We start from the raw sequence: 25,307 nt of genomic DNA, 5'->3' as shown, positions 1-25,307 counted from the left end.
GTTTACAGACATTTTCCTTTTATAATTCATTGTATCACAACTCCATTGGGTCAGAAGTTTACATACACCAAGTTGACTGAGCCTTTTAAACGGCTTGGAAAATTCCAGAAAATGATGTCATTGCTTTAGAAGCTTCTGATAGGCTAATTGACATCATTGGAGTCAATTGGAGATGTACCTGTGGAGGTATTTTGCCTCTTTGCTTGACATCATGGGAAAATTGATGCGAAAAGTGCAAATCAATCCCAGAACAGCAGCAAAGGACCTTGTGAAGATGCTGGAGGAAACTGGTACAAGTATCTATATCCACAGTAAAGAGTCCTATATTGACATAACCTGAAAGGCTGCTCAGCAAGAAAGAAGCCACTGCTCCAAAACTGCCATAAAAAAGCCAGACTACGGTTTGCAACTGCACATGGGGACAAAGATCATACTTTTTGGAGAAATGTCCTCTGGTCTGATGAAGCAAAAATAGAACAGTTTGGCCATAATGACCATTGTTATGTTTGGAGGAAAAAGGGGCTTGCAAGCTGAAGAACACCATTCTAACCGTGAAGCACCGGGGTGGCAGCATCATGTTGTGGGGGTGCTTTGCTACCAGAGGGACTGGTGCACTTCACAAAGATGGCATCATGAGAAGGAAAATGATGTGGATATATTGAAGCAACATCTCAATACATCAGTCAAAGTTCAAGCTTGGTCACAAATGGGTCTTCCAAATGGACAATGACCCCAAGCATACTTCCAAGGTTGTGGCAAAATAGCTTAAGGACAACAAAGTCAAGGTATTGGAGTGACCATCACAGAGCCCTGACCTCAATCCTATAGAAACATTTCTGGGCAGAAGTGAAAAAGTGTGTGCAAGCAAAGAGGCCTACAAACCTGACTCAGTTACACCAGCTCTGTCAGGAGGAATGGGCCAAAATGTACCTAACTTATTGTGGGATGCTTGTGGAAGGCTACCCGAAACGTTTGACCCAAGTTAAACTATTTAAAGGCAATACACTCTATTAGTATTTGATAGCATGTAAACTTCTGACCCACTAGGAATGTGATGAAAGAAGGGTTGAAATAAATAATTTCACTTTCTTCAAATAAAGTGGTGATCCTAACTGACCTAAGACGGGTATTTTTACTAGGATTAAATGTCAGAAATGGTGAAATACTGAGTTTAAATGTATTTGGCTAAGGTGTATGTAAACTTCCGACTTCAACTGTACATAAGAAATGAATACACAAACAAATTTAGAACTCTCTTTCTTTCTCAGTGGCTCTTGGGCGTAACCAGGCCTTGAAGAGAGAGAAGCCCAAATGGAAGAGTGACTATCCAATGACGGACGGCCAGCTGCGCAGTAAGCGGGATGAGTTCTGGGACACTGCGCCTGCCTTCGAGGGCCGCAAGGAGATCTGGGACGCGCTCAGGGCCGCCGCCCAGGCCTTCGAGAGCAACGACCATGAACTGGCCCAGGCCATCATCGACGGGGCCAGCATAACATTGCCACACGGTACGACACACACCAAACATATCTACTCCTTTATCAGCTCTGTCTATCTGCCCCCTCTCTTTGTTAGCCTGTAACATAACACTGCCACACGATACGTCACACATTCCATAGACCCCTGCCCTCTTTCAACTGTCCCCTCACTGTTATAGCATAACACTGCCTCACATTATGAAACACACACACACCATCTCTCTACAGCAGACATGACACATCTATCAGCTCTCGCCCTCTCTGTTCTACATCTGTCATGACGATTCAACACACACACACACACACACACACACACACACACACACACACACACACACACACACACACACACACACACACACACACACAGCCCTCTTTTTCTGCACACCATCCATGTCATACTTTTCTGACTATTTTGAGGTAGTGTATACTGGCTACAGCTTCTCAAAATGGACAAACGGTACTATTGCTCCTTTTTTCTCTCGTTTTTCAAGTGAAGGCCCTTTCAGGGAATATGTAAGCACACTTGTTCGGCTAGCTGAAGCATGCTGACGGCTTAACACACCTGGCTGATTCGTGGTGTCCATTTTGGAGAGAGAAATGCCGTGGGATCTTTTGTGACCGCAGGACCTCGGTTTAACATCTCATCCTAAGGACTCTGCAGGGCAGGGTCCCTGTCACTCCCCTGGGGCATTGGACTTTCCTTAGAGCAGAGGAAAGAGTGTCCCCTACTGGTTCTCCAACCTTACTGTGTCTTCACGGGTGGTCTCTCGACCAGACCCAATCCTGTTTAACTTCAGAGGAAAGCTGGCTGGGTGGTATGCCGGTTGGCTTTCCTGAGTCTTTTTGAGGCCTTCCTTTCTCTTATCTCGTCACACCATTACGTTGTCTCCGTCTCTGTTTTGCTTGAGTCAGTTCTGTCATGCAATTTCTCTGCATGCGAGGCAGCAGACCCCCGCTTCCATATACTTCTCTACCAGCTGAAGCTGTCAGTCTGTGGTCTGTGGAGAGGAATATTACATCATCTCTTTAATCCCTCCTCCCAGACACACACACACACAGACAGACAGACCAACACATCCATCCGTCCTCCTGCAGCCTTGCGGATTGTGAGGCCGGCTGTTGAACAGAACCAATTAGCTCTATGAAGATAGTCCAACTGTCCTGCTCTGAAGTTACACTGCCGCAAAGAGTCAGAGGCCGGCCGGCAGGCTGAGATACTGTAGAATAGATAGAATGAGCCATCAAGGTTAAGGTCAGCCTTGTGTTTGTCCATATTAGCCTGCCCTCTGCTCTCCTTCTCTTTTGACTTCTGCTTTGAAGTCAGGTTCCCCACCCTCTACTCATCTTTTTTGAACTCTCACCAAAAACACTGCTAAAAGGTTTGTGTGGTGCCTGCCTTGGCGCTGCTCTGGGAGTGGTTTGAATCTGAGCCATAGAGACAGCAGGGGAGAGTGGTTTGATCTGTACAGTGGCAGACAGGGTGAGCTCACCTTTAAAAGTCCATGCACCAACACAGAGCCCAGAGAGAAAGAGAAGGAGAGCGAGAAAGAGTGCCTGTATCTCAAGAATAAAGTTTTTTATTTTTATTGTCCGTTTGTGGGAACAGCATATGTGGGAACTCCTTCAAGACTATTGGAAAAGCATTCCAGTTGAAGTTGATTGAGCAAATGCCAAGAGTGTGCAAAGCTGTCAAGGCCAAGGGTGGCTTCTTTGAAGAATCCCAAATATAAAATATGGTTTGATTTGTTTAACACATTTGGTTACTACTGTACATGATCCCATATGTGTTATTTCATAGTTTTGATGTATTTCACTATTATTTTACAATGTAGAAAATAGTAAAAAATAAAGAAAAACCCTAGAATGAGTAGGTGTGTCAACTTTTGACTGGCACTGTAAGTATTCAGACCCTTTGCTATGTGAATTGAAAATGAGCTCAGGTCCATCCTGTTTCCATTGATCATCCTTGTGATGTTTCTACAACTTGATTGGAGTCCACCTGTGGTAAATCAAATTGATTGGACATGATTTGGAAAGGCACACACCTGTCTATATAAGGTCCCACAGTTGACAGTGCATGTTAGAGCAAAAACAAAGACAGGATTGTCTTGAGGCACAGATCTGGGGAAGGGTACAACAAAAATTCTGCAGTAGTGAAGGTCCCCAAGAACACAGTGGCCATCATTCTTAAATGGAAGAAGTTTGGAACCACAAAGACTCTTCTTAGAGCTGGTTACCTGTCCAAATTGAGCAATCAGGGGAGAAGGGCTTTGGTCAGGGAGATGACCAAGAACCTGAAGGTCACACTGACATCTGTGGAGGTGGGAGAACCTTCCAGAAGGACAACCATCTATGCAGCACTCCACCAATCAGGCCTTTATGGTAGAGTGGCCAGACATGCCAAGCGTCACGTCTGGAGGAAACCTGGCACCATCCCTACAGTGAAACAGGGTGGTGGCAGTGGTATGTTTTTCAGCGTCAGGCACTGGGTGACTAGTCAGGATCGAGGCAAAGAACAGAGAGATCCTTGATTTAAAAAACCTGCTCAAGACTTCAGACTGGGGCGAAGGTTCACCTTCCAACAGGACAACAACCCTAATCGCACAGTCAAGACAGTGCAGGAGTGGCTTCAGGACAAGTCTCTGAATGTCCTTGAGTGGCCCAGCCAGAGCCTGAACTTGAACCCAGTTGAACATCTCTGGAGAGACCTGAAAATAGCTGTGCAGCGATGCTCCCCATCCATCCTGACAGAGCTTGAGAGGATCTGCAGAGAAGAATGGGGGAACTCCCAAAATACAGGTGTGCCAAGCATACTCAAGAAGATTCGAGGCTGTAATCTTTGCCAAAGGTCATTCAACAAAGTACTGAGTATAGGGTCTGAATATTTATGTAAATGTGATATTCCTCTTCTTTATGTTTTAATACATTTGCAAACATTTGTTTTGTCATAATGGGGTATTGTGTGTAGATTAGGGATTTTTTGGTGTGGGGAATAAGTCTAAAGTAACAAAATGTGTAAAAAGTTAAGAGGTCTGAACACTTTCCGAATGCACAGTATTGTGAATTGCTCATAAATGAGAGAACTTAGATTTTTAGGCCTTATCGCCCAGCCCTAATAAACACATACGCCCCTTCATGAGGTGGAAAAACACTGCCCCCGCTTTGCCTGTTCTATATGACCGGTTATATGACCAGTGACATGACATGGTTGAAGCTGTTAGATGGTGTCTGGGAAGCTCTCAGCAAGGTTACCAACAGAACAAAGTACCAGAGTGCTGCCTCATCAGAACATGGATTTGGCCTGAGTTATTGTAAGACCTCTCCTGAGCCCATTCTCTCTCACGGCCCCCGGTCGCTCCATAATACACTGAGACATCCTTATCTCCCCCGCCAATCGTCTGCCATTTTGTCTCAGACCGGGTGTCACTGGGTTGGTGTAAATTAGCCTTGTGTATCCCCCCCGCCCCTGTCCAGATTAGAGGTAGATTAGCTGGGCTGGCTGGCTGCTTTAATGCGGTGCTGTGGAGCTGCAGCTGTGGATTCCTGAGGCCTGCGGTCAATGTCTCCTGAGAGAGCAGGGGAAAACACACCCCTCTAGTACATTGCAATCACTGGCAGACAGGCAGGGAGGGAGGAATCTCACAAACAGGCCTCTCTCCCTCTCGCTCTCCTCTCTCTCGGTCTCTCACACAAAGGAAAATCAATCACCAGGGTTCAGTCAATATAGAATCTCTCCCTATCAGCACTCCACTGGCATTGCTGTCCGACTGCCAGGTTCATAGATTCAGGCCTCCTTTGTCTTGTCAACATACTTCTTCTTATTATTATTATTAACATACTTCTATTACTACAGTAGCTATCAACATTTCTGACTGCTAGTTCATGAACATAATACGGGCGATGTGATCAGTTTGAGATATGGGTTACATGTTTGGTTATGAGAGGGTCAGTTGGCAGTGTTCCAGTGTCAGTTTTCCGCTACTGTGCATTCCTTTTAGACATGCCAGTCTTGGGCCTGTATCCACAAAGCGTCTCAGAGTAGGAGTGCAGGTTTTTAAAGTATAGATCATAATGAATTAGACCTATTGACAGGTGGGGACCTGATCCTAGATCAGCACTCCTACTCTGAGAGGCTTTATTGGTACGGACTCTGATCTACAATGAGTGGATGGATCTCAGCTGGAACTACAAAGTCTTGTGATATTATATGCCGGCCATGATTCTGAGTTACACCTGAGCAACATCCCCTCCATCCCTGCTGTCTGACACTGGTGCCAAAAGGAGGCCTAGCTATTTAGGGCATGCTCATGACTCCCAGAGAGGGAGACATGGTTATTTTGAAAGAGACTTCTCATGTGTCCTAGCAGGGAGACAGACGGCCAGACCGCTAGCTGTGTGTCATGTACAGTTGAAGTTGGAAGTTCACATACACTTAGGTTGAAGTCATTAGAACTTGTTTTAGTAAGTCGGTTAGGACTATTTCACTTATTCGCTGTATCACAATTCCAGTGGGTCAGAAGTTTTATATACACTAAGTTGACTGTGCCGTTAAACAGCTTGGAAAATTCCAGAAAATGATATCATGGCTTTAGAAGCTTCTGATAATTTTAGTCTGTCAATTAGCCTATTGGAGGTGTACCTCTGGATGTATTTCAAGACCTACCCTCAAACTCAGTGCATCTTTGCTTGACATCATGGGAAAATCTAAAGAAATCAGCCAAGCCCTCATAAAAAAAATTGTAGACCTCCACAAGTCTGGTTCTTCCTTGGGAGCAATTTCCAAAAGCCTGAAGGTTCCACGTTCATCTGTACAAACAATAGTACGCAAGTATAAACACCATGGGATCACTCAGACTTCACACTGCTCAGGAAGGAGATGCGTTCTGTCTCCTAGAGATATCCCAGAACAACAGCAAAGGACCTTGTGAAGGTGGTGGAGCAAACCGGTACGGAAGTGTCTATATCCACAGTAAAACAAGTCCTATATTGACATAACCTGAAACGCTGCTCAGCATGAAGGAAGCCACTGCTCCAAAACCGTCATAAAAAAGCCAGACTACGGTTTGTAACTTCACATGGGGACAAAGATCGTTATTTTTTTGAGAAATGTCCTCTGGTCTGATGAAGCAGAAATAGAACTGTTTGGCCATAATGACCATTGTTATGTTTGGAGGATAAGGGGGAGGCTTGTATGGCGAAGAACACCATCCCAACCGTGAAGCACGGGGGTGGCAGCATCATGTTGTGGGGGTGCTTTGCAGCAGGAGGGACTGGTGCACTTCACAAAATAGATGGCATCATGAGAAGGAAAATTATGTGGATATATTGAAGCAACATCTCAAGACATCAGTCAGGAAGTTAAAGCTTGGTCGCAAATGTGTCTTCCAAATGGACAATGACCCCAAGCATACTTCCAAAGTTGTGGCAAAATGGCTTAAGGACAACAAAGTCAAGATATTGGAGTGTCCATCACAAAGCCCTAACCTCAATCCTATAGAAAATTTGTGGGCAGAACTGAAAAGGTGTGTGCAAGCAAGGAGGCCTATAAACCAGTTGCACCAGTTCTGTCAGGAGGAATGGGCCAAAATTCACCCAACTTATTGTGGGAAGCTTGTGGAGTGCTACACCAAATTTTTGACCCAAGTTAAAAAATTGAAAGGCAATGCTACAAAATAGTAATTGACTGTATGTAATGATGATGAAAGAAATAAAAGCTTAAATAAATAATTATCTGTACTATTATTCTGACATTTCTGTACAGCACTTTGAGAAATCAGCTGATGTACGAAGGGCTATATAAATCAAATTTGATTGATTGATTTGATTTCACATTCTTAAAATAAAGTGGTGATCCTAACTGACCTAAAACAGGGAATTTTTACCAGGATTAAATGTCAGGAATTGTGAAAAACTGAGTTTAAATGTATTTGGCTAAGGTGTATGTAAACAACACCGGGAACGTTTCCCACACTGCAACAGTCCTCCCTTTCTGTGGAGTCTTATCACATTGTGATATAATAAACATACCAGCACTGCAGTGCAGGGAGCATATCACACTTCATCACAAGACATATTCTACCTCCAGGATAAGACAAATAACAAGCTGGCACTTAATGGACTGTACAAGGCTATAAACAAGCAAGGAAACCTACATCCAGAGGCTGCTGTTCTGGTTGCCTGGCGATTTTAATTCTGCGTCACTAAGACACATGATGCCCAACTTACTATACCTGTACTCAGCCAATCTGTAAATAGCACACTCAACTACCTCATTCCCATATTGTTATTTATCTTCTTGCTGTTTTGCACTCCAGTATTTCTACTTGCACATCATCATCTGCACATCGATCACTCCAGTGTTAATGCTAAATTGTCATTATTTCGCCTCTGGCCTATTTATTGCCTTAACTCTCTGATCTTCTACATTTGCACACACTGTACATAGATTTTTCTATTGTGTTATTGTTTATGTGTAACTTTGTTTTTGTCGCACTGCTTTGCTTTTTAACTTGGCAGGTCGCAGTTGTAAATGAGAACTTGTTCTCAACTGGCCTACCTGGTTAAATAAATGTTAAAATGTCTTAAGGACAGCAAAGTCAAGGTACTGGAGTGGCCATCACAAAGCCCTGACCTCAAACCTATAGAAAATTTGTGGGCAGAATTGAATAAGCGTGTGCAAGCAAGGAGGCCTATAACCTGACTCAGTTACACCAGCTCTGTCAGGAGGAATGTATCAAAATTCACCCAACTTATTGTGGAAAGCTTGTGGAAGGCTACCCAAAATGTTTGACCCAAGTTAAACAATTTAAAGGCAATGCTACCAAATACTAATTGAGTGTATGTAAACTTCTGATCCACTGGGAATATGATGAAAGAAGTTAAAGCTGAAATAAATAATTCTCTCTACTATAATTCTGACATTTCACATTCTTAAAATAAAGTGCTGATCCTAACTGACCTAAGACAGGGAATTTTTTACTAGGATTAAATGTCAGGAATTGTGAAAAACTGAGTTTAAATGTATTTGGCTAAATGTATTTGGCTAAGGTGTATGTAAACTCCGACTTCAGCTCTACATAAATACAAATGAGTCTTAAGAAGACCGTGATAGTAATTGCAATGAGGCCAGATATTGACATAAATACAGTCGTGTATAGGAGTCTATAGTGTTTCTCCTGTTGGAACACTTTTACAACCAAGTCGACGTCTGCAGGATTTTAAATGAACAAAATATGTTGGGTGGGTGACTAAACTCCATAACTTGTTATCATGTGCAATGGGTGAATAGAGTCTGCAGACTAGAGGTCGACCAATAATGATTTTTCAACGCCCATACCGATACCGATTATTGGAGGACTTAAAAAAGCCCATACCGATTTTAAAAAATAAATACAAAATACAAAAAATATTTGTAAATAATGACAATTACAACAATACTGAATGAACAATAATGAATGAAATATACATCAATAAAATCAATTTAGCATCAAGTAAATAATGAAACGTGTTCAATTTGGTCAAAATAATGCAAAAAGAAAGTGTTGGAAAAGAAAGTAAAAGTGCAATATGTGCCATGTACGAAAGCTAAACGTTTAAATTCCTTGCTCAGAACATGAGAACATGTGAAAGCTGGTGGTTCTTCAATATTCCCAGGTAAGAAGTTTTAGGTTGTAGTTATTATAGGAATTATAGGACTATTTCTCTCTATACCATTTGTATTTCATACACCTTTGACTATTGGATGTTCTTATAGCCACTTTAGTATTGCCAGTATAACAGTATAGCTTCCGTCCCTCTCCTCGCCACTACCTGGGCTCGAACCAGGAACACAACAACAACAGCCACCCTCGAAGCAGTGTTACCCATGCAGAGCAAGGCTAGCCATTTCACATCGGTTACACCAGCCCAATCTCGGGAGTTGATAGGCTTGAAGTCATAAATAGAGCAATGCTTGAAGCATGGCGAAGAGCTGCTGTTTGAATGAATGCTTACGAGCCTGCTGGTGCCTACCACCGTGAAGACAGGCTGCTCTATCAAATCATAGACTTAATTATAACATAACACACAGAAATACGAGCCTTAGGTCATTATTATGGTCGAATCAAGAAAACTAATTATGAAAAATAAACATGGTTAGGTACAGTCGTACAACGATTGTTTTTTTTTTCTCGCAAATGCGCTTTGGTTAAATCATCTACCGTTTGGCGAAGTTGGCTGTCTTTTGTTAGGAAGAAATAGTCTTCACACAGTTTGCAATGAGCTAGGCAGCCCAAACTGCTGCATATACCCTGACTCTGTTGCAAGAGAAGTGACACCATTTTTCCTAGTTAAAAGAAATTCATGTTAGCAGGCAATATTAACTAAATATGCAGGTTTAAAAATATATACTTGTGTATTGATTTTAAGAAAGGCATTGATGTTTATGGTTAGGTACACGTTGGAGCAATGGCGGCCCTTTTTCCGCGAATGCGCACCGCATCGATTATATGCAACGCAGGACACGCTAGATAACTACACATGGTTGATGATATTACTAGTTTATCTTGTGATTATGATTGATTTTTTTAAAAATGATAAGATAAGTTTAATGCTGGCTGGCAACTTACCTTGGCTTCTTACTGCATTTGCGTAACAGGCAGGCTCCTCGTGGAGTGCAATGTAATCAGGTGGTTAGAGCGTTGGACTAGTTAACCGTAAGGTTGCAAGATTCAATCCTGAGCTGAAAAATCTTTTGTTCTGCCCCTGAACAAGGTAGTTAACCCACTGTTCCTAGGCTGTCATTGAAAATAAGAATGTGTCTTTAACTGACTTGCCTAGTTAAATAAAGGTGTAAAAAAAAGAAGTTAAATCGGCCAAATCAGTGTCCAAAAATACAGATTTCCGATTGTTATGAAAACAACTTGATTTCGGCCCTAATTAATCGGCCATTCCGATTAATCGGTCGTCCTCTACTGCAGACACACAATGCATACAGCAGCAGAACGTGTAGTGTTTTTACAAGAGTAGGGAACACTGAAAGGTTCAGGTTACATATTTGACAAGCTATTAGCAAATTAGACAGACAAACCATGACATTTTCCCCCATTCTGAAGTCCCCACATCATGTATTGTGCTAAAAGTTAACTTACCTTACATTCGCTATAAAGTAGTGGGTGGTGGTCACGAAGATGACTCGAGATTTGAAGTGTTGCCCCCTTTCGCAGTGACCTTTTTTTGGGGGAGCATGTTCTGCAGACAGTGGGACCATCTTCAGTTATGTTTCCCTCAGCACTCTTGAAAAAAAAAAAAATACGACCACACTTCAGATTTGGGCCTTTTGGAAGGCTGAAAAATCTCCCGATCGCTGTCACTGCCTTCCGCCATGTTTTCACACAAAACAAAACCCAGGTTGCATGCTGCGTCTGCGTCAGACTGTTGCTAACTTTGGTTGATGCTAGACAGTATTTACCGTGAGTTTTTCAAACCGTGATAATCAAACATGGTTTTAATGATAATTAAAATTTGAAACAGTAATATTAACCGTTGGGAATTTTACTGTTGTTTATCGTGAATCTGGTAACCGTGTCTTCCCTACGCACTACCCTCTAGTAAACTTGCAGTCGGAGGCTGAGCAGTTGCCATACCAGGCAGTGATGCAACCCGTCAGGATGCTCTCTGGTGCAGCTGTAAAACCTTTTGAGGATCTGAGGACACATGCTAAATCTTTTCAGTCTCCTGAGGGGGAATATGTTTTGTCGTACCCTCTTCACGGCTGTCTTGGTGTGCTTGGACCATGTTAGTTTGCTGGTGATATGGACGCCTAGGAACTTAAAGCTCTCAACCTGCTCCACTACAGCCCCATCGATGAGAATGGGGCGTGCTCGGTCCTCTTCCTGTAGTCCACAATCATCTCCTTTGTCTTGATCACGTTGAGGGATAGGTTGTTGTCCTGGCACCACACGGTCAGGTCTCTGACCACCTCCCTATAGGCTGCTTCATTGTTGTGATCAGGCCTACCACTGTTGTGTCATCAGCAAACTTAATGATGGTGTTGGAGCCGTGCAGTCATGAGTGAACAGGGAGTACAGGAGGGGACTGAACACGCAACCCTGAGGGTTGAGGATCAGGGTGGCAGATGTGTGGTTACCTACCCTTACCACCCAGCAGTGGCCCATCAGGAAGTCCAGGATCCAGTTGCAGAGGGTGGTGTTTAGTCCCAGGGTCCTTAGCTAAATGATGAGCTTTGAGGGCACTATGGTGTTGAAAGCTGAGCTGTAATCAATGAACAGCATTCTCACATAGGTGTTCCTTTTGTCCAGGTGTGAAAGAGCAGTGTGGAGTGCAATAGAGAGTTGCATCATCTGTGGATCTGTTGGTGCGGTATGCAAATTGGAGTGGGTCTAGGGATTCTGGAATAATGGTGTTGATGTGAGCCATGACCAGCCTTTTAAAATTATTTCATGGCTACAGACGTGAGTACTACAGGTCGGTAGTCATTTAGGCAAGTTACCTTAGTGTTATTGGGCACAGGGACTATTGTGGTCTGCTTGAAACATGTTTGTATTACAGACTCAGACAGGGAGAGGTTGAAAATGTCAGTGAAGACATTTTCCAGGTGGTCAGTGCATGCTCGGAGTACATCTCCTGGTATTCCGTATGATCCTGCAGCCTTGTGAATGTTGATCTGTTTAAATGTCTTACTCACATCGACTGCGGAGAGCGTGATCACACGTATGTTTCAGTGTTAATTGCCTCGAAGCGAGCATAGATGTTATTTAGCTTGTCTGATAGGCTTGTGTAACTGTGCAGCTCTCGGTTTTGCTTCCCTTTGTAGTCTGTAATAGTTTGCATGCCCTGCCACCTCCAACGTATCTGGGCCTGGTCGGGCATCTGTAGTATCTCCCTCCCGTCTGACTCATTGAAGAAAAACTCTTTGTCTAATCTGAGGTGAGTAAACGCAGTTCTGATGTCCAGATGCTCTTTTTGGTCACAAGAGACGGTAGCAGCAACATTATGTACAAAACAAGTTACGAACAATGTGGAAAAACAAACAAAATAGCATGGTTGGTTAAGAGCCGATAAGACGGCAGCCATTCTCTCCGTCGCCATCTTCATGTCCAAGGGCGCGTTCTGAGAGCAGGCGCAGAATAGCTGGCTGGCATATTCACAGTAATTTTCAACCTCTCCTGGTCCCAGTCTGTAATCCCCACATGTTTTAATATGACCACAATCATTCTTGTCCCCATGAACTCTTAAGGCTTCGTGACACAATGACTGCCGTCCTGTAGCTCTCACTTCTGTAATCATGAAGTGCTTTGAGAGGCTGGTTATGGCACACATTAACTCCACAATCCCAGACACCCTAGACCCACTCCAATTTGCATACCACACCATCATATCCATAGACGATGCAATCTCAATTGCTCTCCACACTGTCCTCGCCCACCTAGATAAGAGTGAATAAAACAATAAATAAATAAATAAATACCGCACAAGTGATGCGTGCCGGTAGTCAGTCACGTAACCCCTCTCTCCCACTCTGAGCCATTCGGTGTTGTTGTTTATGTATGTAGCTAGTGAGCTAAGCTGTAGCATTAGCAATGTCTTTCAAAGGGAGACGACTCACAAAGGTGGAAATTCTGGAGATTTTTATAAGAGTATAAAAGTCAGGAATCAGATTCTGACAGTGAGGAGCTGCCCCACCAACCTTGTAGCCATTGAGAACCCTGAATCTGAGGACCCCTTGTCCACTGACGAAGTCCCAGGTCCCTTCTGAAGATGGTGGTGGAGGCAGACCGACAGTGGATGAAGTACAGGAGGTCTGTGGTAGCTGGAAGGCCGCCAGCTATTTCAACCCTCCTGGCCCTGCAGTTTGCTTTGAGTCCCAGTCTGGAGTGCAAAGCCCCTTCTCATTTCCCTCTGAGGCAGAGGGCTTCAAGCTATTTCGGACAGAGGAGCTGGTGGGAGACATGGTAGAGGAGACCAATCGCTATGCCTTGCAGCTACATGAGAAGAGTGATCCAGGAGTGAGGGGGAAACTCGCTAAATGGGTGACAACCACAATTAGTGAAATGTATATCTTCCTGGTGACAGAAAGAAGTACTTACCAGCCTGACATCAGAATTTTGTTGGGTCTTTGTGCCATACAAGGACCTATGGGTTAATGAGTCCCTGATGTTATGGAAGGGTAGGCTGATGTTCCGTCAATATATTCCTTCCAAAAGGCACAGGTTTGGGGTCAAGTTCTTTGTCATGTGTGACGTGAAGACAGGATTAGTCCAGGACATTCTAGTTTACACAGGGTCCACCACTGACATCCAACATTATGAGGGGCTTGGGGTGTCCAGGTCTGATGACCACGCCAGCTCCTCATCTCGACAAGGGACACACTTTGTATGTGAACAATTGGTACAGCAGTCCCACACTCTTCCAGAATCTGCTCTCCAACAGCACGGGGGCCTGTCAACAGGAAGGGGATGCCGGCATTCGGATGCAGAAAGGGGAGGTGGAGTTCAAGAAGAACGGTTGGCAGTAAAGTGGCATGACAAATGAGACGTCCATGTCCTCTCCACTGTCCATACAGCAACCATGTCGGCCACAGGGAAGGTGGACCACCTGACAGGAGAGAGAGATTAAACCAGACTGTGTGCTTGATTATAACCTCAACTCGGGGGCCGTGGATAAGGCAGACATGATAAACAGCTTTGTGGAATGCACTAGGAAAACGAACAAGTGGTATAAGAAGATATTTTTCCATCTGATCGACACGGCTGACCTCAATGGCCACACAGTTCACCGCCAATTAACAGGTGAGATGATTACTGAACAAGGTATTTTTTGTAATTGGACATACAGTTCACATTCAAATCACATACAGTTCCATTATGCAATTATAGTGACAATATCTCACCCACCTACCCACTGCCTCATCATCCTCTCCCTTCCCTCATCCTCCCCACTCCCTCATAGGTAAAGTAATTACCTACCAAAAGCCTCATGAGAGAGCTGCTGGAGGAGCACCACACCCCTTGGTGTCCATCCACTGGGGACCGTCCTGCTGCAGACAATCCCCTACGCCTCACTGCGTGGAATTTTCCCTGCAAGTCCCTCCAAACTGCTACTCAAGGTAGTCGCACACGGACGCACAGCATAGTCTGCCGGTCTGGCACCGGAAGAAGGAAGCAGAGGAGGTTGACAAAGCACCCGCGTTTAGCTTATGGCACACATCTGTGTTTCACCATGCTTTGGGGGAGTACCATATGCTCAAGTCCTATTGAGCTTATCTGTAGCGATTACTGACTGACTGACCTGACAGGTGACTTGACCGGTGATCTGCCATGATACTATGATACTGTGCCTTTTGAGGTGGGGGGGGGGGGGGGGGGGGGTGGAGATGCAGTTGTTGTTCAGTCACTGCATGAATATGAAATATGGGTTATGCATATTCATAAGTTGCCAGTCTCTTCTTGCTGTTTTTTCCCTCTAGTAAAACAAGTTTTTGTTGTTCAACCACCACCCAATACTTCAATAAAATGGATGACAATTCCATATGTGTGTTGAGAAACAGTAACTGTTAAGCTCCACAAGGGGGCAGGGCAGAGCTATGCTAAACAGGCAAAATGAAACATAAGGCCAATGTAGCTTCAAAAGACAACACAAGCTAATACCTCTCTAATGCAATTAGCATTGTTTTACAGCGCTAATAGAAGAATGTAGCTAGCTACATAAGCACGATTGAGTATAACATAAAGGCTATGAAATTAGTGATGTTACCTTGCGCGTCTGCGGTTATCAATCAAATTCAAATGTATATATATAGCCCTTCTTACATCAGCTGATGTCACAAAGTGCTGTACAGAAACCCAGCCTAAAACCCCAAACCGCAAAGCAATACAGGTGTAGAAGCACAGTGGCTAGGAAAAACTCCCTAGAAAGGCCACAACCTAGGAAGAAACCTAGAGAGGAACCAGGCTATGAGGGGTGGCCAGTCCTCTTCTGGCTGTGCCGGGTGGAGATTATAACAGAACATGGCCAAGATGTTCAAATGTTCAAAGATAACGAGCAGGAGTAAATGTCAGTTGGCTTTTCATAGCCAATCACCTCTACCGTTCCTGCTGTCTCTAGAGAGTTGAAAACAGCAGGTCTGGGACAGGTAGCACGTCCGGTGAACAGGTTAGGGTTCCATAGCCGCAAGCAGAACAGTTGAAACTGGAGCAGTAGCACGGCCAGGTGGACTGGGGACAGCAAGGAGTCATCAGGCCAGGTAGTCCTGAGGCATGGTCCTAGGGTTCAGGTTCTCCAAAAGAAAGAAAGAGAGAGCGAATTAGAGAGAGCATACTTAAATTCACACAGGACACTGGATAAGACAGGAGAAATACTCCAGATATAACATACTGACCCTAGCCCCCCTGACACATAAACTACTGCAGCACAAATATTGGAGACTGAGACAGGAGGGGTCGGGAGACACTGTGGCCCCGTCCGACAATACCCCCGGACAGGGCCAACCAGGCAGGATATAACCCCACCCACTTTGGGAATACACACACATATTATGCTCAATACATACAGTGGGCACTTACTTTGATAGAAACTCACCCATGTCCAAAGTTATTATCATGTAGTAATGAAAACAACAATGAAGGCAACGCGAGCACCAGCCAGAAAATGTGAAAACGTTTATGCAGGTCCTTTTCTAACTGTTTGGGGTCTTGCTGTCAAGTTGCAGTCTATAATTACTTGTAATTATCTTCCGGCACCCCGCCCATCCACTCAAGATAAAACTGTCCTGTGGCTGAATCTAGTTGATGATCCCTGCTCTGATGGGCCCTAGTGCACTAAATGGGGAATAGGTTGTCATTTGAGACATGGAGCTGGGTGGGAATGAGAAGGGTCAGTGATGCTATAGCTATAGCATAATCAGTCCATGGAGACTTCATTGCTTTACAGTACTGTAGCAACATGCAGCCATTAGGCCTGTACAAGCTGAACACTCCATTCAATAGCTCTGAAATATCACACATTACACTTGGCAAGGGCCAGTTTTCCTGCGTCATTTCATAAGCAGCACCAATGTGTCTCTAAAGGGGGTTAATGTAACTCTCGTGTTCTGTCAGAGCTGATCTTGTTAAGTCACTGGGCCTGTGCGAGAGAGAGAACACACTTTACCGTGGGCATCGTGTGCCCCTGAACGCTGCTCCTTTACACTGAGGTGAACATTAAAGGGGCATCTCAAAGACATGCCAGCACTGCCTCTATGTCTGATGCATGGTGGTAATTGAGTGGGCCTGTCGTCTGGCCTTGGCTGGCGTTTTGTTGGTCCAATTGTTCCCAGCCATCTGGTGTCATTGAGGAGCTGTTGTAGCGCTGAGTGTAATGGCTCTGGTGGGAGGCCAGACCCATCGCTCTTTAGGACGCTTTCGGGGGGGGTGTATTAAAGAGAGAAGTGCGCGTTTGTTTACCAACTCGCAGAAGAAGAAAAAATGACATGGAGATGGACTCAATGGCGTTGGCCATGCTCTCACAGATGCCATAATGGGACAGATACAATGTTGCATCCTCTAACTAGATATTGACTACTATTCTTTCTCTGCCTTTTCCATCTTCATCTATCTATTCTCCATCTTTCTATACTGAACTAAAAATACAAAACACAACATGTAAATTGTCAGTCCCCGGTTACATGAGCTGAAATAATAAATCACAGAAGTGTTCCATACACACTTTCTCTCAATTTGTGTACATTTGTTTTTTTGCCAAGATAATCCATCCACCTGACAAGTGTGGCATAACAAGAAGCTGATTAAACAACATGCTCATTACACAAGTGCACCTTGTAATGGGGCCCTTAAAAGGCCCCTCTAAAATGTGCAGTTTTGTCACATAACACAATGCCACAGAAGTCTCCACTTTTGAGGGAGTGTGGAATTAGCATGCTGACTACAGGAATGTCCACCAGAGCTGTTGCCAGATAATTTAATGTTAATTTCTCTACCATAAGCCACCTCCAATGTCATTTTAGAGAATTTGGCAGTACGTTCAACCGACCTCATAACCGTAGACCACGTGTAACCATGCTAGCCCAGGACCTCCACATCCGGCTTCTTCACTTGCGGGATTGTCTGAGACCAGCCACCCGGACCGCTGATGAAATTGAGTATTTCTTTCTATAATAAAGCCCTTTTGTGGGGAAAAACGAATTCTGATTGACTGGGCCTGGCTCCCCAGTGGGTGTGCCTATGCCCACCCATGGCTGCGTCCCTGCCTTGTCGTGTGAAATCAATAGATTAGGCCTAATTTATTTATTTCAATTGACTGATTTCATGCTTACTGTCCTCCCATTACTACTGCCTTCCTTTAGAAGGATAAAATTTTTCTCTTCACTGGCCACTGTGCAGTACCACCTTCTTCTCCTCCCATCATCACTAATTTTCTCTCAATGGGAAAGAGAGCGAGAGAGAGAGAAAGAGAGAGCTACCAAACATTGGAAAGAGACCACTTTAGCTGAATAGTTAACCAGTGTAAAATACCCACAAACAAATAAAAACCTTAATCAAATACAGAATTAGTGATCATAGCCTGGCAATTGAAACCGGACACCATCAAAATACATGGTTGGCCAGAGAGGACAGACTCATCACTGTGGGTCAGGAGAGATACAAAGTGGAGAACATCACCTGGCTCAAATATTTATGAATTAAAGTTTCCTTCTTCGCAAATTCAAAATGAAAAGTTCTACATTCACAAAACAATCAAACAATGATAAACGTTGTATACTTTTGGGGGAAATTCCACAAGGAAGGAAACAAAGTGTCCTATTTTCTCCATATATTGTAAGTAAGGCAATAGAAGTACCAGCAGTCATTTTACATTTTATTTGTTGAATTACATTCTAAATGTTGACCATTGTTATATTTCTGTATTGGATACTTATTTGCGATATATATACACAGTACCAGTCAAAAGTTGACACACCTACTCATTCCAGGGTATTTCTTTATTTTGACTATTTTCTACATTGTAGAATAATAGTGAAGACAAAACTATGAAATAACACATATGGAGTCATGTACTAATCAAAAAAAGAGATTCTTCAATGTAGCCACCCATTGCCTTGATGACAATCTATATGCGACTGCTCTCAGCTGAACAACAGCCTATCAACTAAATAATCCACCAATCAAATAAAATGGGGTCAACCCTAATATAATACACACATATATAGTATACACTCAAGGACATTCTGAGACTTGTCCCGAAGCCACTCCTGCGTTGTCTTGCCTGTGTGCTTAGGGTTGTTGTCCTGTAGGAAGGTGAACCTTCGCCCCCAGTCTGAGGTACTTAGCGCTCTGGAGCAGATTTTCATCAAGGATCTTTTCTCCAATCATCTTTCCCTCGATCCTGACTAGTCTCCCAGTCCCTGCCGCTGAAAAACATCTCCACAGCATGATGCTGCCACCACTATGCCTCACTGTAGCGATGGTTCCCAGTTTCCTCCAGACATGACGCTTGGCATTCAGGCCAAAGAGTTCAATCTTGGTTTCATCAGACCAGAGGTCAGAGTCTTTAGGTGCCTTTTGGCAAATTCCAAGCAGGCTGTCATGTACCTTTTACTGAGGAGTGGCTTCTGTCTGGCCACTCTACTATAAAGGCCCCTGATTGGTGGAGTGCTGTAGAAATGGTTGTCCTTCTGGAAGGCTCTCCCATCTCCACAGAGGAACTCTGGAGCTCTGACTGAGTGCCCACAGGGTTCCTGGTCGCCTCCCTGACCAAGGCCCCTCTCCCCTGATTGCTCAGTTTGGCTGGGTGGACAGCTCTTGGTGGTCCCAAACTTCTTCCATCTAAGAATGATGGAGGTTAATGTGCTCTTGGAGACCTTCAATGCTGAAGACATTTTTTGGTTCCCGCCGGATCTGTGCCTCAACACAATCCTGTCTCGGAGCTCTGACATGCACTGTCAACTGTGGGACCTTGTATAGACAGGTGTGTGCCTTTCCATATCATGTCCAATCAATTTAATTTACCGCAGGTGGACTCCCAAGTTGTAGAAATATCAAGGATGATGGAAACAGGATGCACCTGAGCGCAGTTTTGAGTCTCATAGCAAAGGGTCTGAATACTTATGTAAAAACAACATTTAAAAAATATATTTTTTTCTCTTTGTCATTATGGGGTATTGTGTGTAGGTTGAATAATAATTTAATCAATTTTAGAATAAGGCTGTAACGTAACGAAATGTGGAAAAAGTCAAGGGGTCCGAATACTTTCCTAATACACTGTATATTCCCCCCCAAAAAACGCAACATGCAACAATTAACAATTTTACCGAGTTACAGTTCATAGGAGGAGATGAATGGAGAGAATTAGTCTCCAGTCCCGCCTAGTCTCAGCACGCACCGCACCGCCATGTCCTTCACAATCACTTACCTCATTCTCCCTGAGAACGCATTACATTTATATATAGGAAAGAAAAATGGTCTATTACCACATCCTGTTATGTTGCGCACATAGAACATGTCCAGGAGTAAAACAGAGAAAGATGTTTGGCTGGCTCTACACTACCGTTCAAAAGTTTGGGGTCACTTAGAAATGCCCTTGTTTTTGAAAGAAAGCAACTTTTTTGTCCATTTAAAATAACATCAAATTCATGAGAAATACAGTGTGGACATTGTTAATGTTGTAAATGACTATTGTAGCTGGAAATGGCAGATTTTTAGTGGAATATCTACATTTACATTTAAGTCATTTAGCAGACGCTCTTATCCAGAGCGACTTACAAATTGGTGCATTCACCTTATGACATCTACATAGGCGTACAGAGGCCCATTATCATTATCAGCAACCATCTCCTGTGTTCCAATGGCACGTTGGGTTAGCTAATCCAAGTTTATAATTTTAAAAGGCTATTTGATCACTAGAAAACCCTTTTGCAATTATGTTAGCACAGCTGAAAACTGTTGTTCTGATTGAAGAAGCAATAAAACTGTTCGCCTTTAGACTTGTTTAGTATCTGGAGTATCAGCATTTGTGGGTTCGATTACAGGCTCAAAATGGCCAGAAACTAAGATCTTTCTTCTGAAACTCGTCAGTCTATTCTTGTTCTGAGAAATGAAGGTTATTCCATGCAAGAAATTGGCAAGAAACTAAAGATCTCGTACAACGCTGTGTAATACTCCCTTCACAGAACAGCGCAAACTGGCTCTAATAGAAAGAGGAGTGGGAGGCACATTTGAGCAAGAGGACAAGTACATTAGTGTCTAGTTTGAGAAACAAACGCCTCAAAGTCCTCAACTGGCAGCTCCATTAAATATTACCCACAAAACACCAGTCTCAACATCAACAGTGAAGAGGTGACCCCGGGATGCTGGCCTTCTAGGCAGAGTTGCAAAGAAAAAGCCATATCTCTGTCCAGTGTTTTGTGTTCTTTTGCACATCTTAATCTTTTGTTTTTATTGGCCAGTCTGAGATATGGCTTTTTGGCGTTTCTGTGACATCAGGTTCTGTAGCGGCAGGTAGCCTAGTGGTTAAAGCGTTGGACTCTAACCACTTGGACTTGCAAGTTCGAATCCCTGAGCTTGACAGGGTAAATATCTGTTGTTCTGCTCCTGAACAAGGCCCACTTTTCCTAGACCGTCATTGAAAATAAGAATTTGTTCTTAACTTGCCTAGTCAAATAAATGTTTTTTTAAAATGTAAAAAATAATAATAATATTGTCATGGAGGGCAGGTAGTTTGCATCCGCTGATGTGTTGTGCAGACCGCACCACCCTGTTGTGTCATCTGCAAACTTGATGATTGAGTTGGAGGCGTGCATGGCCATGCAGTCATGGATGAACAGGGAGTACAGGAGGGGGCTGAGCATGCACCCTTGTGGGGCCCCAGTGTTAAGGATCAGCGATGTGGAGGTGTTGTTTCCTACCTTCACCACCTGGGGGTGGCCTGTTAGGAAGTCCAGGACCCAATTGCACAGGGTGGGGTTCAGTCCCAGGGCCTCGGGCTTAATGATAGCTCGGAGGGTACTATGGTATTAACTGCTGAGCAATAGTCAACGAACAGCATTCTTACATAGGTATTCATCTTGTCCCGATGGTTGTGGCCTTCAAGCTAAACTGATGTGATTTGATTGATGCCTGACAGTGAAGAGGCTGTAGTTAATCTCCATAACTGAACAGTAGCATACTACACACTCTGCATAGTGAAAAGGATTGCCTTTTTTTACCCAATAAATTATTTGAAAAAAAATATATGTAGGTCTCTCCCCACTACCTGCTTGGCTGTGTGGGACTGACTGACTGACTGCACTGCAGTGACTGGTCTGGTCTAGAGAGGCTGACTGGGGCCAGATGTACTGTTTGCTGAGCCTCAGTAAAGACAGGGAGACTGAGTAATAATGATGGTAGTGTCTCCAGAGGCCAGACATCGCTCACTCTCTTTTTATACCATTACTACCATGTTGACATAGATCAAATAAGTCTTATATGTATGAGGTGGATGGGCTTTATAGTTTTCAACAGAGAGAAACGCTTAGCTGTTTTTAAATGATACTCAAGGTAAAATCAAGCCTTTTTTGTAATTGGCTGAGGAGAAATAGACTGGGGGGGGTGTTGTACGAAAAAAAGTAATGAGCGGTTGAATCGTCTTTAACCAGTCAGAGTATCAAAGCCAATGACACATTTTCATTTTCACATTTTACCCACGTGCGTTCTGGCTCGGGTCTAATCCATCGGTTTCTGGACTAAGGGTCGGAAAAAATACTCCGATCCAGACTCACTGCTGAGAAGGAACTAATGTCCGTAGCCGTGGGTTAGCGTTTGGCCGGAGCATGGAGTCTGGGTAGCATGTAGGTAAACGGATAGTATTTTTCTAACCTGTCTGTATCTCCATTTCAACCCCCTGAAGACTGTACAGTATATCAGTGACACCATTTGACTACCGTATGTTTTCTCTTCACACAGTGATGCTGCAGCCCTACAACATAGGCTACAGTCCAGTCATCATCTGTTCCACAGCCCAGGCTTTCTATAATGTAAGACCTTTGGTCGTGTCTTGAAGGTCGTGTCTACAATTGACACTTACGTACGACTTCTGCTATCAGAAAAACAAGATCGCATTGAAAAGACGGGTTTGGGGCCTCCCAGGTGGCGCAGTGGTTAAGGGCGCTGTACTGCAGCGCCAGCTGTGCCACCAGAGACTCTGGGTTCGCGCCCAGGCTCTGTCGTAACCGGCCGTGACCGGGAGATCCGTGGGGTGACGCACAATTTGACCTAGCGTCGTCTGGGTTAGGGAGGGTTTGGCCGGTAGAACGCACGTGGGTAAAATGTGAAAATGAAAACTTGTCTCATCGCGCACTAGCGACTGCTGTGGCGGGCCAGGCGCAGTGCGCGCTAACCAAGTTTGCCAGGTGCACAGTGTTTCCTCCGACACATTGGTGTGGCTGGCTTCCGAGTTGGATGCGCGCTGTGTTAAGAAGCAGTGCGGTTTGGTTGGGTTGTGTATCGGAGGACGCATGACTTTCAACCTTCGTCTCTCCCCGTACGGGAGTTGTAGCGATGAGACAAGATAGTAGCTACTAAAAACAATTGGATACCACGAAATTGGAGAGAAAAGGGGGTAAAATTCTTCTTCAAAAAAAGACAGGCCAAAAAAAGTCAATTGATTTTTCAACGGCGATACCGATTATTGGAGGACCAAAAAAGCCGCTTAATCGGCCGATTAAAAAAAAATTGTAATAATGAAAACTACAACAATACTGAATTAACACTTATTTTAACTTAATATAAAACATCAATAAAATCAAATTTAGCCTCAAATAAATAATGAAACATGTTCAATTTGGTTTAAATAATGCAAAAACAAAGTGTTGAAGAAAGTAATTTGTGCCATGTAAAATATGTGCCATGTAAAAAAGCTAACGTTTAAGTTCTTTGCTCAGAACATGAGAACATATGAAAGTTGGTGGTTCATTTTAACATGAGACTTCAATATTCCAAGGTAAGAGGTTTTAGGTTGTAGTTAATACAGTATTTATAGGACTATTTATCTCCATACCATTTGTATTTCATATACCTTTGACTATTGGATGTTCTAGTTAAATAAAAGGTATTAAAAAATAATAATAATAATAAATAAATAAATAAAGAGAATAATCAGAAATCGGCGCCCAAAAATACCGATTTCCGATTGTTATGAAAACTTGAAATCGGCCCTAATTAATCGGCCATTCTGATTAATCGCTCGACCTCTAGTCTGGACGCACAAAAGTCGCCTTGTGGTCTGATTGTGTTCAGGTCTGGCTGACCACTTCAGGAGGTGGTCAGGAATGCATTGTGTTTGGATTTCTGCTCAGTCTGGATGCAATCAGGAAACCGACAGCGCATACAGTTGGCGACGTCATCAGCACTCCTCCCACAAGTTTCCAGAGAACTTCTGATTTGGGAACAAGAGGCACCTTTTCATTATAATGTTGGAGGAATGCAGTTGCTGGCCTCATAAATGCTAGCCAGCTAGCTAATATTTAGAAAAACAATGTTTTGTTTGGCTAGAGTTATGCTAACCTGTTTGCAATCCCTTTTGCGTTGCTTTCTAGCTTGCAGGCTAGATACAGTCTGCTAGTTAGCTACAGTAGTTAGATACTGCCATCAGTTGTTGTGTTATTATATTCTGCCTATTCCACCGTTCCAACTCAAAATTTGGGGGCGCATACCAGCAAAGCCACCACACAACACTAAACAATACATTAATTGCACTTTAACTGTGACAAGCGGTGTCCACAAACTGTTAGGGCCTCTACATAAAGCTGTCCCAACACCTTACCACCGCTACACCTGGCTATCAGCGGAGCCTTGTCTGGCAGCGAAACAGTTAATTCAGCCTCATTTACTGCCTTTTTGAAAAACATAGCTGATATGGCTGACTTGCTTAAACAAATGTGGTTTCTACTGACAATTGAGATGCACAAACTATGCTCCCGTGTAGCTCAGTTGGTAGAGCATGGTGCTTGCAATGCTGGGGTTGTGGGTTTGATTTCAGTAATCGTCTGCTAAATTACTCAAATGTAAAAAAATGCATAAGAGAACAATGAGGGGAAAAAAGGCAAACTGTAATTTCGATTAAGACATTAATGAGCGAGCAAAGACGGACATAGTCAATATAACTATTTATTTAGCACTTTTGAAATGTACAGGGACAGAATTCAGAACATGGGCCATTCTTACATTATTCTCCCCGTAGGATAAATAAATGCGGCATATAAGCATACAATGAAAGCTCTTACAATATTTGATGATGACATTTCTCTAAAACAGGCTATAGGCTACACAGTAGGCTAAGTTATGGGGGAGAAAGTGACCAAATTATTACAGTGAGGCACATGGGTTGCTAACAGCTAACTCCACAACATACATTTAGTATTACTTTCTTAGCTACAGTATGCATATCTTCCTGGCATATTTCATCATTTATGCAGTAGCATACAATACATTTTTGGACTAAGATTTTGAAAGTATAATGTTGACATGATCAGTCCAATCAAAGCCACGGTAGATAACGTGATTTGACGTCATTTTATCTGTGGCCAATGACCTTGAGCCTTCAAATGTAAATCTGTGGCAGCACCCAAGGGGGCTTGAACTTTCTAGCTTTCCCTGTAGATTTTGCGGCGACGTCGTGTCCCCATGAGTGACAGAACACTGAGCCAATCACGGCGCAACTAGAGAAAATTGCCAACCCCATACTCTCTGTATTTTCCACTGTCTGCTCCTCCACCACAGAAAGCACTGAGCTCGGCTGAAACACCTGCATTTTGAGCTGCCTTACACAAGAAAGCAAAAAAGAGACCATGTTTATATGCCG

The 25,307-nt window shown here is 43.5% G+C and overlaps 1 protein-coding gene across 1 annotated transcript in view; it reads left to right on the top strand.

The window, feature by feature from the left end:
* LOC123999536 (ubiquitin domain-containing protein 2) overlaps nucleotides 1–25,307 on the top strand; it is a 66,704-nt gene that overhangs the window by 34,258 nt on the left and 7,139 nt on the right. Inside the window, exon 2 of the mRNA XM_046305417.1 lies at nucleotides 1,269–1,505. Coding sequence (XP_046161373.1) covers nucleotides 1,269–1,505 — 237 coding nt within the window. The remainder of the gene's footprint in view (nucleotides 1–1,268; nucleotides 1,506–25,307) is intronic.

Source organism: Oncorhynchus gorbuscha, linkage group LG16, assembly GCF_021184085.1.
Source record: "Oncorhynchus gorbuscha isolate QuinsamMale2020 ecotype Even-year linkage group LG16, OgorEven_v1.0, whole genome shotgun sequence".
Classification (NCBI taxonomy): Eukaryota; Metazoa; Chordata; class Actinopteri; order Salmoniformes; family Salmonidae; genus Oncorhynchus; species Oncorhynchus gorbuscha.
This window is presented reverse-complemented; position numbering and strand designations above follow the sequence as displayed.